This window comes from Pseudophryne corroboree, chromosome 1, assembly GCF_028390025.1.
Source record: "Pseudophryne corroboree isolate aPseCor3 chromosome 1, aPseCor3.hap2, whole genome shotgun sequence".
NCBI lineage: Eukaryota > Metazoa > Chordata > Amphibia > Anura > Myobatrachidae > Pseudophryne > Pseudophryne corroboree.
The window spans coordinates 992,677,613-992,689,170 of record NC_086444.1 but is presented as its reverse complement, the minus strand read 5'-3'; the positions used below and the strand labels follow the sequence as shown (position 1 = coordinate 992,689,170).

The 11,558-nt window shown below is 47.1% G+C and overlaps 1 protein-coding gene across 2 annotated transcripts in view; it reads left to right on the top strand.

The window, feature by feature from the left end:
• The first annotated feature begins 2,793 nt into the window (after positions 1–2,793).
• Positions 2,794–11,558, top strand: part of LSM6 (LSM6 homolog, U6 small nuclear RNA and mRNA degradation associated) — a 46,293-nt gene continuing 37,528 nt past the window's right edge. Inside the window, exons 1-2 of one of the 2 annotated variants that reach the window (XM_063920594.1) lie at positions 2,794–3,012; positions 3,626–3,730. In XM_063920594.1, coding sequence (XP_063776664.1) covers positions 3,637–3,730 — 94 coding nt within the window. In that variant the 5' untranslated portion in view covers positions 2,794–3,012; positions 3,626–3,636. The remainder of the gene's footprint in view (positions 3,013–3,625; positions 3,731–11,558) is intronic. The other variant, XM_063920593.1, reaches the window with a different exon arrangement.

The following is an 11,558-nucleotide window of genomic DNA, read 5'->3' as shown; positions in this document are numbered from 1 at the left end:
GTCCATTTACTATTATTTGCACTTACTTATCCATGCGGCGGGACACCTAGTTTCCCACCCACCTGAGCAGTTGGAAATGGTCTCAGCCCACCTGTATGAATCAACCTATGACCTTTTGTTATAGTGCGAAGACGAATTCCTGTGTCCAATGAACAATGAGATTGTAGTGACCATTGAATTGTATTGTGCGTGGGGCATAAATAGACAAGCCGATCACATCCAGCTCACTCTTCAACGGTTCTCATTGCTGATAATCGGGAACTGGATGTCCAGAGGCGCATGCGATCGTTCCCCTTTGTGCGTAAGTTTTCTCCGCAATCATATTGTCTTTCTTGTTATTGTGAGCCATATATCTCTCTCTCTCATATCTCTCTCTCTCTCTCTCTCTCCTCCTCTTTCTCTCGTATTCCCTTAAACGTAATAGTATTGTATTGTATTTCCTGCGTAGTTATCTGGTTAGTTAGTCTATGTTATATTGTAGTGTATGACTTGTACTGTATTATTCATTTTCAAGTATAACATTCATATAAGGCGTTAGACCCTAAGCCCGGTAGTTGTGTATTTATTATAGTGTTAAGTATTCTCAGAGCGTCGGTGACGCTCGAACAGCTTTAAAGTTAATAAGGTTACACTGTGTTGCATCTACACCCTATCTCTACACTAAGGTTTTACTGCATATTACATTGTTTATGGTTTAGATATAAAGGTTTAAACATTGTGAGCGTCTGCGCCGCTGGTGATCTCCTCGTGGTCCCGAGCGTCCGCTACGCTATAGCGAACCATTACGTTAGTCAGCAGCCAATAGCGTGCCTGCCTGTGATCTCTTGGCCGTGAGCGAACGTGACGCTTGAGCGTCTCGACCACGGCTAAGCGATTGTTACGCAACGTGCGTACCCTTACGGTACCCCATACGTCAATAGCGTACAGTGTTCTTAGACCTCTTAAAGGGTTTTAAATAAGATAAATATTTAGCTTTATCAGGGTGCTCTGGCTTCGCTCTTGGAGGGCGGATGACAATTCCAAGAAAGCAATGGAATCTTTGCCTTTTACAGGAGAGAATTTGTTTGTCTCTGGACTAGACAAAACGGTAGCCACTGTAGCAGCTTCCAAAACAACCTTCCTGCCATTCGGCTGCAGCTTCTAAGACCAAGGCATCATCATTTAGGTCCTTTTGGCCACATGGAAAAGCCAAAGGGCAGACTTTTTCCAATAAGTCCAGTTCCCATAAGGGTAAGCCAAGAACAAAGCAATCTTGGGCTGCCAGACGTACGGCTTCAGGACTGGATGACAAACCCTCTGCCTGATGGAATGGGCTTCTTTCTGGGAGACCCCAGAGTGGGAGGCCGACAGATTCACTTTGCAGAGGCCTGGCATCAGACTACCACAGACAGACACCTGGGTGCAGGAAGTGGTATGCCACGGATATGTTCTCATCTTTCAGAGACGTCCTTCGCAGCACTTTTGTTGTACAGCCCCTCCAGCAGATCCTTTCAAGGCATTGGCTCTGCAAAAGGCTGTTCATGCCCTTCTACAGTCAGGAGTTATAATGCCAGTTCCCTCACTTCAACTACAGACAGGGTTTTACTTCACACTGTTCCTGGTGCACAAACCAAATGGCTCTTTTCGACCCATACTCAATCTCAGGGCTCTCAACAAGTTTTTCCAGGTTTCACATGGAAACCCTCTATTCCAATGTCCTGGCATTGGAACCTGGGGATTTTAAGGCTACGCTGGACATTCAGGACGCATACCTGCATGTACCTAACAATGCCATCCATCACCGTTACCTCCGGTTTGACATTCTTCACCAGCATTATTGGTTTTGGGCACTGCCCTTCGGACTCTTTGCGGCCCCTCGAGTCTTTACTAAAATTATTGCAGTCACTGCTGCACATACAGTAGGCATCATCGAGTCCAGATTTTCCACTACCTAATTGACCTACTGATCCTAGCTCAGTCTCCAGAGGTTCTGCAGCAGCATCTCTTTTTGACCATTGCCTGCCTGCAGACACATGGTTGGATTATCAACTGGAAGAAATCCTCCCTGGCTGCATCTCAAAGAATATTACATCTGGGCACCATCCTAGATTCTCAGGCTCAGAGGATTTTTCTGCCAGGAGACAAGATAACGGTACTCCACTCGTCTGCGCAGTTTTCTTCACCACGCCAGTGGGTGTCCAGAGTTTATTGCTCTGCCAGCTAGTGAGGAGGGGGCCCGGATGTGGATCTGACTGCACACAGGCCTCCTCCTCTCTTGACGCGCCCCTGCATATAACATAATTATGTAATTTTATATATTTTTTCTGAATTTCTCAAGAACAAACCTTTGGCCTAGGGGTGCCATAAAAAAAATTCTGACACTGTAGGCCGCTGTGACTCAAAAACGTTTGGGAGCCTCTGGCTTAATAATGACCCCAGCAACTAAGTGATAAACATATAGCAACTAGAACAAACATGACCAAGTAGTACTGGCCTATTTACTTATATTAGGTCTTTCCATTAACATAACTGCAGAGATGACAGACAGAGGACACACACTGCAGCCATCATACTGTATGTTATTAAGCCTACATTTCCATTATCCAAGCGTTATAATAGTCCCGCAATTTACGACAGTGCCTAATAGCGTACAAGGCATACAGGGTAATAATCACAGTGACAGGCAGGCGGCAGCAGCAGCACATACAGGACGGTCCGGCGCACGCACAGCGGGCAGGCCGCCCCACTCTGTCACGCGCCTACGCTACACAACACAAAAACAATCAATAATAATGTGATAACGCCGGCCAGCTCCACGCTCCGCCCCTCGCACCGGAAGAGGATACCCATTGGCTAAAGGCAATTCTCCGGATTTCCAGGGCATGGGGGTGGTTGAGTCGGAGGCTGCAGCTTCGCGTACTGGTTAGGTGTGTTCCTAGCTAAGTTCCGTAGAGCGGCCAGCGGCAGAGGAGGATTGGATAGACAGCGTGGAGCGGAAGAGCTGATCCCCGGACACAGTGTGAGAGAGATACGGTATGGCTGCTTCCCTCACACTGGCAGGTTCCATTGGGAGATTCAGAGTGCTCATGTTCCACTTCTCTGCAGTTCTTTAATGTGGCTGATAGCTGTGTAATGCTCTCCAGCAGGGTTTTAAGTGCTAGCTGGAATGTACGTTGTTAAGCTGGAGAGGAACATAAATGCAATGCATTCTATATATAGGGAATGCCACCAATAATAAGACAACTGATCTCTGTCCTGTCACTTTCTGGCTGGTTTCTATGCTCCCCATGGTTTGGTAATTAATGCTGGCTCTGAGCTTCATGATTAGCAATTTTCCTGTGATGAAGCTTTCAGTAGCACAGTCCTCCCCATCTATCTTCTACCAATGTTCTTTATGCTAGTTTGTTTGCTTTTTTTCTGTATGTTGCTGCCAGATATGTACAAAAGCATTCACACCGTTATTGTGCTTTGTTTTGTTATTTAACAGTATCACTAGTGCCATGTCTGCGTAGTGTTGCTCACCTTGTGCACCTCATGTAAAGAGCTACGCACGACCCAATGCCATATTTGATGTGAACTTAGGCTACTTATTTGCTTTTTATCGAACGTGGTAATCTTTTTCTGACACTGCACTTCTGTGTTTCAGGAATTGTCAACATGAGCCTGCGGAAACAAACCCCGAGTGACTTTTTAAAACAAATTATTGGACGGCCTGTCGTGGTAAAGCTTAATTCTGGAGTGGACTATCGAGGTAATGGAATAACTGCTAAAACTACTTATTTTCCTGTTACGTTGCCTATTTTATCCCCATTTGCAAATGATCATGTGAATTATGAACTTTCTTTATTGCATCAATTCAATCAAGTTTGTCTCCGGATTATGTGCACTATTGTGCTTCATAAAATTTATAAAAAAACTCAAATTACTTAGGCGTGTGATGGACAAACCACCACTAAAAAAATAAATGTGAATGAACCAGTCTAGAGATTTATTAATATAGCGCACACATATTCCGCAGCGCTTTACAGAGAATATCTGCTCATTCACATCAGTCCCTGCCCCGGTGGAGCGTACAATCTATATTCCCTATCACATGTACACACAGACACATTCATGGTAGGGTTAATTTTTGTTGGGAGCCAATTAACCTACCAGTATATTTTTGGATTGTGGGAGGAAACCGGAGTTCCCGGAGGAAACCCACGCAAGTACGTGGAGAATATACAAACTCCGCAAATGTAAGTATTAGGATAGCTTATAGATATGTATGGACCTTATCGCATATCCCTGTGGCAGGAAAGTTCCAGAATTTGAGAGTCGCATTTCTTTCAACTGAATTATCTTCATAATTTTTCAGTTGTCTTTGTACACTTCTGGGTCTAGCATTGGTCTACAACCGGCCTGGGCAACCTGTGGCTCTCCATATGTTAAACTACAAGTCTCAGCTTCCCTTTCTAATACCCATTTTAGACCGCCACCTTTTAACACTGTTTATTGCACATGGGGGGTAATTCCAAGTTGATCGCAGCAGGATTTTTTTTAGCAGTTGGGCAAAACCATGTGCACTGCAGGAGGGGCAGATATAACATGTGCAGAGAGAGATAGATTTGGGTGTGGTGAGTTCAATCTGCAATCTAAATTGCAGTGTAAAATAAAGCAGCCAGTATTTACCCTGCACAGATACAAAATAACCCACCCAAATCTAACTCTCTCTGCAAATGTTATATCTGCCCCCCCTGCAGTGCACATGGTTTTGCCCAACTGCTAAAAAATTTCCTGCTGCAATCAACTTGGAATTACCCCCATGATCGTGCATAACTCGTGTTGCTATGCGGTCGGAAAGGGCCCAGTTGGAATAATCTGGGTCGAGCGACCCTGTATTCCAACTCGGGTAGCGAGCAGGGTTGAACACGTGTTCAACCCGGTTCGCTGTGCTGTGTGAACGGGAAGCCGGGTTGATGCGACCTGTTTCCCGTTCACTCTGTGTGAACTCTAAGCACCGCGTCACTGCTGACGTCACCAACCTGGCAATATGCTGGGTTGGGGACTGCGGCAGCAAGGGGCCTGATGTGGGTCGCACCTCGGGAAGCACCCGTGTCAGGCTCCCGGGAGCGGCCCGCCTCAGGCGGTGTGAAAGGGGTATTACTGTAAGCTGGCGAAGCATTGTACACACCATGTCTAGAATTACAGCTTTTTGTAGAAGGCGACATATATATATATATATATATATATATATATATATATATATATATATATATATATATATTATATATATATATATATATATATATTTCTCTAACGTCCTAGTGGATGCTGGGGACTCCGTCAGGACCATGGGGAATAGCGGCTCCGCAGGAGACAGGGCACATCTAAAGAAAGCTTTTAGGATCACATGGTGTGTACTGGCTCCTCCCCCTATGACCCTCCTCCAAGCCTCAGTTAGGTTTTTGTGCCCGTCCGAGCAGGGTGCAATCTAGGTGGCTCTCCTAAAGAGCTGCTTAGAAAAAGTTTTTTTAGGTTTTAAATCTCAGTGAGTCCTGCTGGCAACAGGCTCACTGCATCGAGGGACTTAGGGGAGAGATTTTCAACTCACCTGCGTGCAGGATGGATTGGAGTCTTAGGCTACTGGACATAGCTTCAGAGGGAGTCGGAACACAGGTCATCCTGGGGTTCGTCCCGGAGCCGCGCCGCCGACCCCCCTTACAGATGCTGAAGATCGGAGGTCCGGAAACAGGCGGCAGAAGACTCTTCAGTCTTCATGAAGGTAGCGCACAGCACGGCAGCTGTGCGCCATTGTTGCTACACACTTCTCACTGACCAGTCACGGAGGGTGCAGGGCGCTGCTGGGGGCGCCCTGGGCAGCAATATTAAATACCTTTAGTGGCAAAGAATACATCACATATAGCCATTAAGGCTATATGTATGTATTTAACCCAGGCCAGATTTCTCAAAACCCGGGAGAAAAGCCCGCCGAAAAGGGGGCGGAGCTTATTCTCCTCAGCACTCAGCGCCATTTTCCTGCTCAGCTCCGCTGTGAGGAAGGCTCCCAGGACTCTCCCCTGCACTGCACTACAGAAACAGGGTAACAAAGAGAAGGGGGGCATAAATTGGCGATATTTATATATTAAAAGCGCTTATAACAAAAACAACACCTTTTAGGGTTGTTTATATACATTTATAGCGCTTTTGGTGTGTGCTGGCAAACTCTCCCTCTGTCTCCCCAAAGGGCTAAAGGGGTCCTGTCTTCGATTAGAGCATTCCCTGTGTGGCTGCTGTGTGTCGGTACGTGTGTGTCGACATGTATGAGGACGATGTTGGTGTGGAGGCAGAGCAATTGCCGGTAATGGTGATGTCACCCCCTAGGGAGTCGACACCGGAATGGATGGCTTTAGTTATGGAATTACGTGATAATGTTAGTACATTACAAAAGTCAGTAGACGAAATGAGACGGCCGGAAAACCAGTCAGTACCGGCTCAGGCGTCTCAGACACCGTCAGGGGCTGTAAAACGTCCCTTACCTCAGTCAGTCGACACGGGTACCGACACAGATGAATCTAGTGTCGACGGTGAAGAAACAAACGTATTTTCCAACAGGGCCACACGTTATATGATCACGGCAATGAAGGAGGCTTTGCAGATCTCTGATACTGCTGGTACCTCAAAAAGGGGTATTATGTGGGGGGTGAAAAAACTACCTGTAGCTTTTCCAGAATCAGAGGAATTGAATGACGTGTGTGATGAAGCGTGGGTTAACCCAGATAGAAAACTGCTAATTTCTAAGAAGTTATTGGCATTATACCCTTTCCCACCAGAGGTTAGGACGCGCTGGGAAACACCCCCTAGGGTGGATAAGGCGCTCACACGTTTATCAAAGCAAGTGGCGTTGCCGTCTCCTGATACGGCCGCCCTCAAGGATCCAGCGGATAGGAGGCTGGAAACTACCCTGAAAAGTATATACACTCATACTGGTGTTGTACTGCGACCGGCAATAGCCTCAGCCTGGATGTGCAGTGCTGGGGTAGTGTGGTTGGATTCCCTGACTGAAAATATTGATACCCTGGATAGGGACAGTATTTTATTGACTCTAGAGCAATTAAAGGATGCGTTTCTTTATATGCGAGATGCTCAGAGGGATATTTGTACTCTAGCATCAAGAGTAAGTGCGATGTCCATATCTGCCAGAAGAGGTTTATGGACGCGACAGTGGTCAGGTGATGCGGATTCCAAAAGGCATATGGAAGTATTGCCATATAAAGGAGAGGAATTATTTGAGGTCGGTCTATCGGATCTGGTGGCCACGGCAACTGCCGGCAAATCCACTTTTTTACCTCAGACCCCCTCCCAACAGAAAAAGACACCGTCTTTTCAGCCGCAGTCCTTTCGCTCCTATAAAAACAAGCGAGCAAAAGGACAGTCTTATCTGCCGCGAGGCAGAGGAAAGGGTAAGAGAGGGCAGCAAGCAGCCCCTGGCCAGGACCAGAAGCCCGCCCCGGGTTCTACAAAGCCATCAGCATGACGCTGGGGCTTTACAAGCGGACTCAGGAGCGGTGGGGGGTCGACTAAAGATTTTCAGCAATCAGTGGGCTCGCTCACAGGTGGACCCGTGGATCCTGCAGATAGTATCTCAGGGTTACAAGTTGGAGTTCGAAAGGTCTCCCCCTCGCCGGTTCCTAAAGTCTGCTTTACCAACGTCTCCCTCAGAAAGGACGACGGTATTGGAAGCCATTCACAAGCTGTATTCTCAGCAGGTGATAGTCAAGGTACCCCTCCTACAACAGGGAAAGGGGTATTATTCCACACTATTTGTGGTACCGAAGCCGGACGGTTCGGTAAGACCTATTCTAAATCTGAAATCCTTGAACCTGTACATACAGAAATTCAAGTTCAAGATGGAGTCACTCAGAGCAGTGATAGCGAATCTGGAAGAAGGGGACTTCATGGTGTCCCTGGACATAAAAGATGCTTATCTGCATGTCCCAATTTACCCCTCACACCAAGGGTATCTCAGGTTCGTGATACAAGACTGTCATTATCAGTTTCAAACGCTGCCGTTTGGTTTGTCCACGGCCCCTCGGGTCTTTACCAAGGTAATGGCCGAAATGATGGTTCTTCTACGAAGAAAAGGCGTATTAATTATCCCTTACTTGGACGATCTCCTGATAAGGGCAAAGTCCAGAGAACAGCTGGAAGTCGGTGTAGCACTAACCCAAGTAGTGCTTCAGCAACACGGGTGGATTCTGAATCTTCCAAAATCTCAATTGACCCCGACAACACGTCTGCTGTTCCTGGGAATGATTCTGGACACGGTTCAGAAAAAGGTGTTTCTCCCGGAGGAGAAAGCAAGGGAGTTATCCGAACTGGTCAGGAACCTCCTAAAACCAGGAACTGTGTCAGTACATCAATGCACAAGAGTCCTGGGAAAGATGGTGGCTTCTTACGAAGCAATTCCATTCGGCAGATTCCATGCACGAACATTTCAGTGGGATCTGCTGGACAAATGGTCCGGATCGCATCTGCACATGCATCAGCGGATAACACTGTCACCAAGAACAAGGTTGTCTCTCCTGTGGTGGTTGCAGAGTGCCCATCTGTTAGAGGGCCGCAGGTTCGGCATACAGGACTGGGTCCTGGTGACTACGGATGCCAGCCTACGGGGCTGGGGAGCAGTCACACAGGGAAGAAACTTCCAGGGTGTATGGTCAGACCTGGAGACGTCTCTTCACATAAATATACTGGAGCTAAGAGCGATATACAATGCTCTAAGCTTGGCAAAACCGCTGCTTCAGGGTCAGCCGGTGTTGATCCAGTCGGACAACATCACGGCAGTCGCCCACGTAAACAGACAAGGCGGCACGAGAAGCAGAAGAGCAATGACAGAAGCTGCAAGGATTCTTCGCTGGGCGGAAAATCATGTCATAGCACTGTCAGCAGTGTTCATCCCGGGAGTGGACAACTGGGAAGCAGACTTCCTCAGCAGACACGACCTTCACCCGGGAGAGTGGGGACTTCATCCGGAAGTTTTCCACATGATTGTGAACCGTTGGGAAAAACCAAAGGTGGATATGATGGCGTCTCGCCTCAACAAAAAACTGGACAGATATTACGCCAGGTCAAGAGACCCTCAGGCAATAGCTGTGGACGCTCTGGTAACACCATGGGTGTACCAGTCAGTGTATGTGTTTCCTCCTCTGCCTCTCATACCAAAGGTACTGAGAATTATTCGGAAAAGGGGAGTAATAACAATACTAGTGGCTCCGGATTGGCCAAGAAGAACTTGGTATCCGGAACTTCAAGAGATGCTCACGGAGGATCCGTGGCCTCTACCTCTAAGAAGGGATCTGCTTCAGCAGGGACCTTGTATGTTCCAAGACTTACCGCGACTGCGTTTGACGGCATGGCGGTTGAACGCCGGATTCTAAAAGAAAAGGGCATTCCAGAGGAAGTTATTCCTACCTTGATTAAGGCTAGGAAGGAAGTGACCGCACAACATTATCACCGCATTTGGAGAAAATATGTTGCGTGGTGTGAAGCCAAGAAGGCCCCAACGGAAGAATTTCAATTGGGTCGATTCTTACATTTCCTGCAGGCAGGATTGTCTATGGGCCTCAAATTGGGGTCTATTAAAGTTCAAATTTCGGCCTTATCAATCTTCTTCCAGAAGGAATTGGCTTCAGTGCCTGAAGTACAAACTTTTGTCAAGGGTGTACTACATATACAGCCCCCGATTGTGCCCCCAGTGGCACCGTGGGATCTAAACGTAGTTTTGGATTTTCTCAAATCTCATTGGTTTGAGCCTCTCAAATCTGTAGATTTGAAGTATCTTACATGGAAAGTAACCATGCTACTGGCCCTGGCTTCAGCCAGGAGAGTTTCAGAGTTGGCGGCTTTATCGTACAAAAGCCCATATCTGATTTTCCATTCGGACAGGGCAGAACTGCGGACACGTCCTCATTTTCTCCCTAAGCTGGTTTCGGCTTTTCACTTGAACCAGCCTATTGTGGTGCCTGCGGCTACTAGCGACTTGGAGGACTCCAAGTTACTGGACGTTGTCAGAGCATTAAAAATATATATTTCAAGGACAGCTGGAGTCAGAAAATCTGACTCGTTGTTTATATTGTATGCACCCAACAAGATGGGTGCTCCTGCGTCTAAGCAGACGATTGCGCGTTGGATCTGTAGCACAATCCAACTTGCACATTCTGTGGCAGGCCTGCCACAGCCTAAATCTGTAAAGGCCCACTCCACAAGGAAGGTGGGCTCATCTTGGGCGGCTGCCCGAGGGGTCTCGGCATTACAACTTTGCCGAGCAGCTACGTGGTCAGGGGAGAACACGTTTGTAAAATTTTACAAATTTGATACTCTGGCTAAGGAGGACCTGGAGTTCTCTCATTCGGTGCTGCAGAGTCATCCGCACTCTCCCGCCCGTTTGGGAGCTTTGGTATAATCCCCATGGTCCTGACGGAGTCCCCAGCATCCACTAGGACGTTAGAGAAAATAAGAATTTACTTACCGATAATTCTATTTCTCATAGTCCGTAGTGGATGCTGGGCGCCCATCCCAAGTGCGGATTGTCTGCAATACTTGTACATAGTTATTGTTACAAAAATCGGGTTATTATTATTGTTGTGAGCCATCTTTTCAGAGGCTACTTCGTTTGTTATCATACTGTTAACTGGGTTCAGATCACAAGTTGTACAGTGTGATTGGTGTGGCTGGTATGAGTCTTACCCGGGATTCAAGATCCTTCCTTATTGTGTACGCTCGTCCGGGCACAGTACCTAACTGAGGCTTGGAGGAGCCAGTACACACCATGTGATCCTAAAAGCTTTCTTTAGATGTGCCCTGTCTCCTGCGGAGCCGCTATTCCCCATGGTCCTGACGGAGTCCCCAGCATCCACTACGGACTATGAGAAATAGAATTATCGGTAAGTAAATTCATATATATATATATATATATATATATATATATATATATATATATATATATATATATATATATATATATATATATATATATATATATATATATATATATATATTTCTCTATCGTCCTAAGTGGATGCTGGGGTTCCTGAAAGGACCATGGGGAATAGCGGCTCCGCAGGAGACAGGGCACAAAAAAGTAAAGCTTTACTAGGTCAGGTGGTGTGCACTGGCTCCTCCCCCTATGACCCTCCTCCAGACTCCAGTTAGATTTTGTGCCCGAACGAGAAGGGTGCAATCTAGGTGGCTCTCCTAAAGAGCTGCTTAGAGAAAGTTTAGTTTAGGTTTTTTTACTTTACAGTGAGTCCTGCTGGCAACAGGATCACTGCAACGAGGGACTTAGGGGAGAAGTAGTAAACTCACCTGCGTGCAGAGTGGATTTGCTGCTTGGCTACTGGACACCATTAGCTCCAGAGGGATCGAACACAGGCCCAGCCATGGAGTCCGGTCCCGGAGCCGCGCCGCCGACCCCCTTGCAGATGCTGAAGCGTGAAGAGGTCCAGAAACCGGCGGCTGAAGACTCCTCAGTCTTCATAAGGTAGCGCACAGCACTGCAGCTGTGCGCCATTTTCCTCTCAGCACACTTCACACGGCAG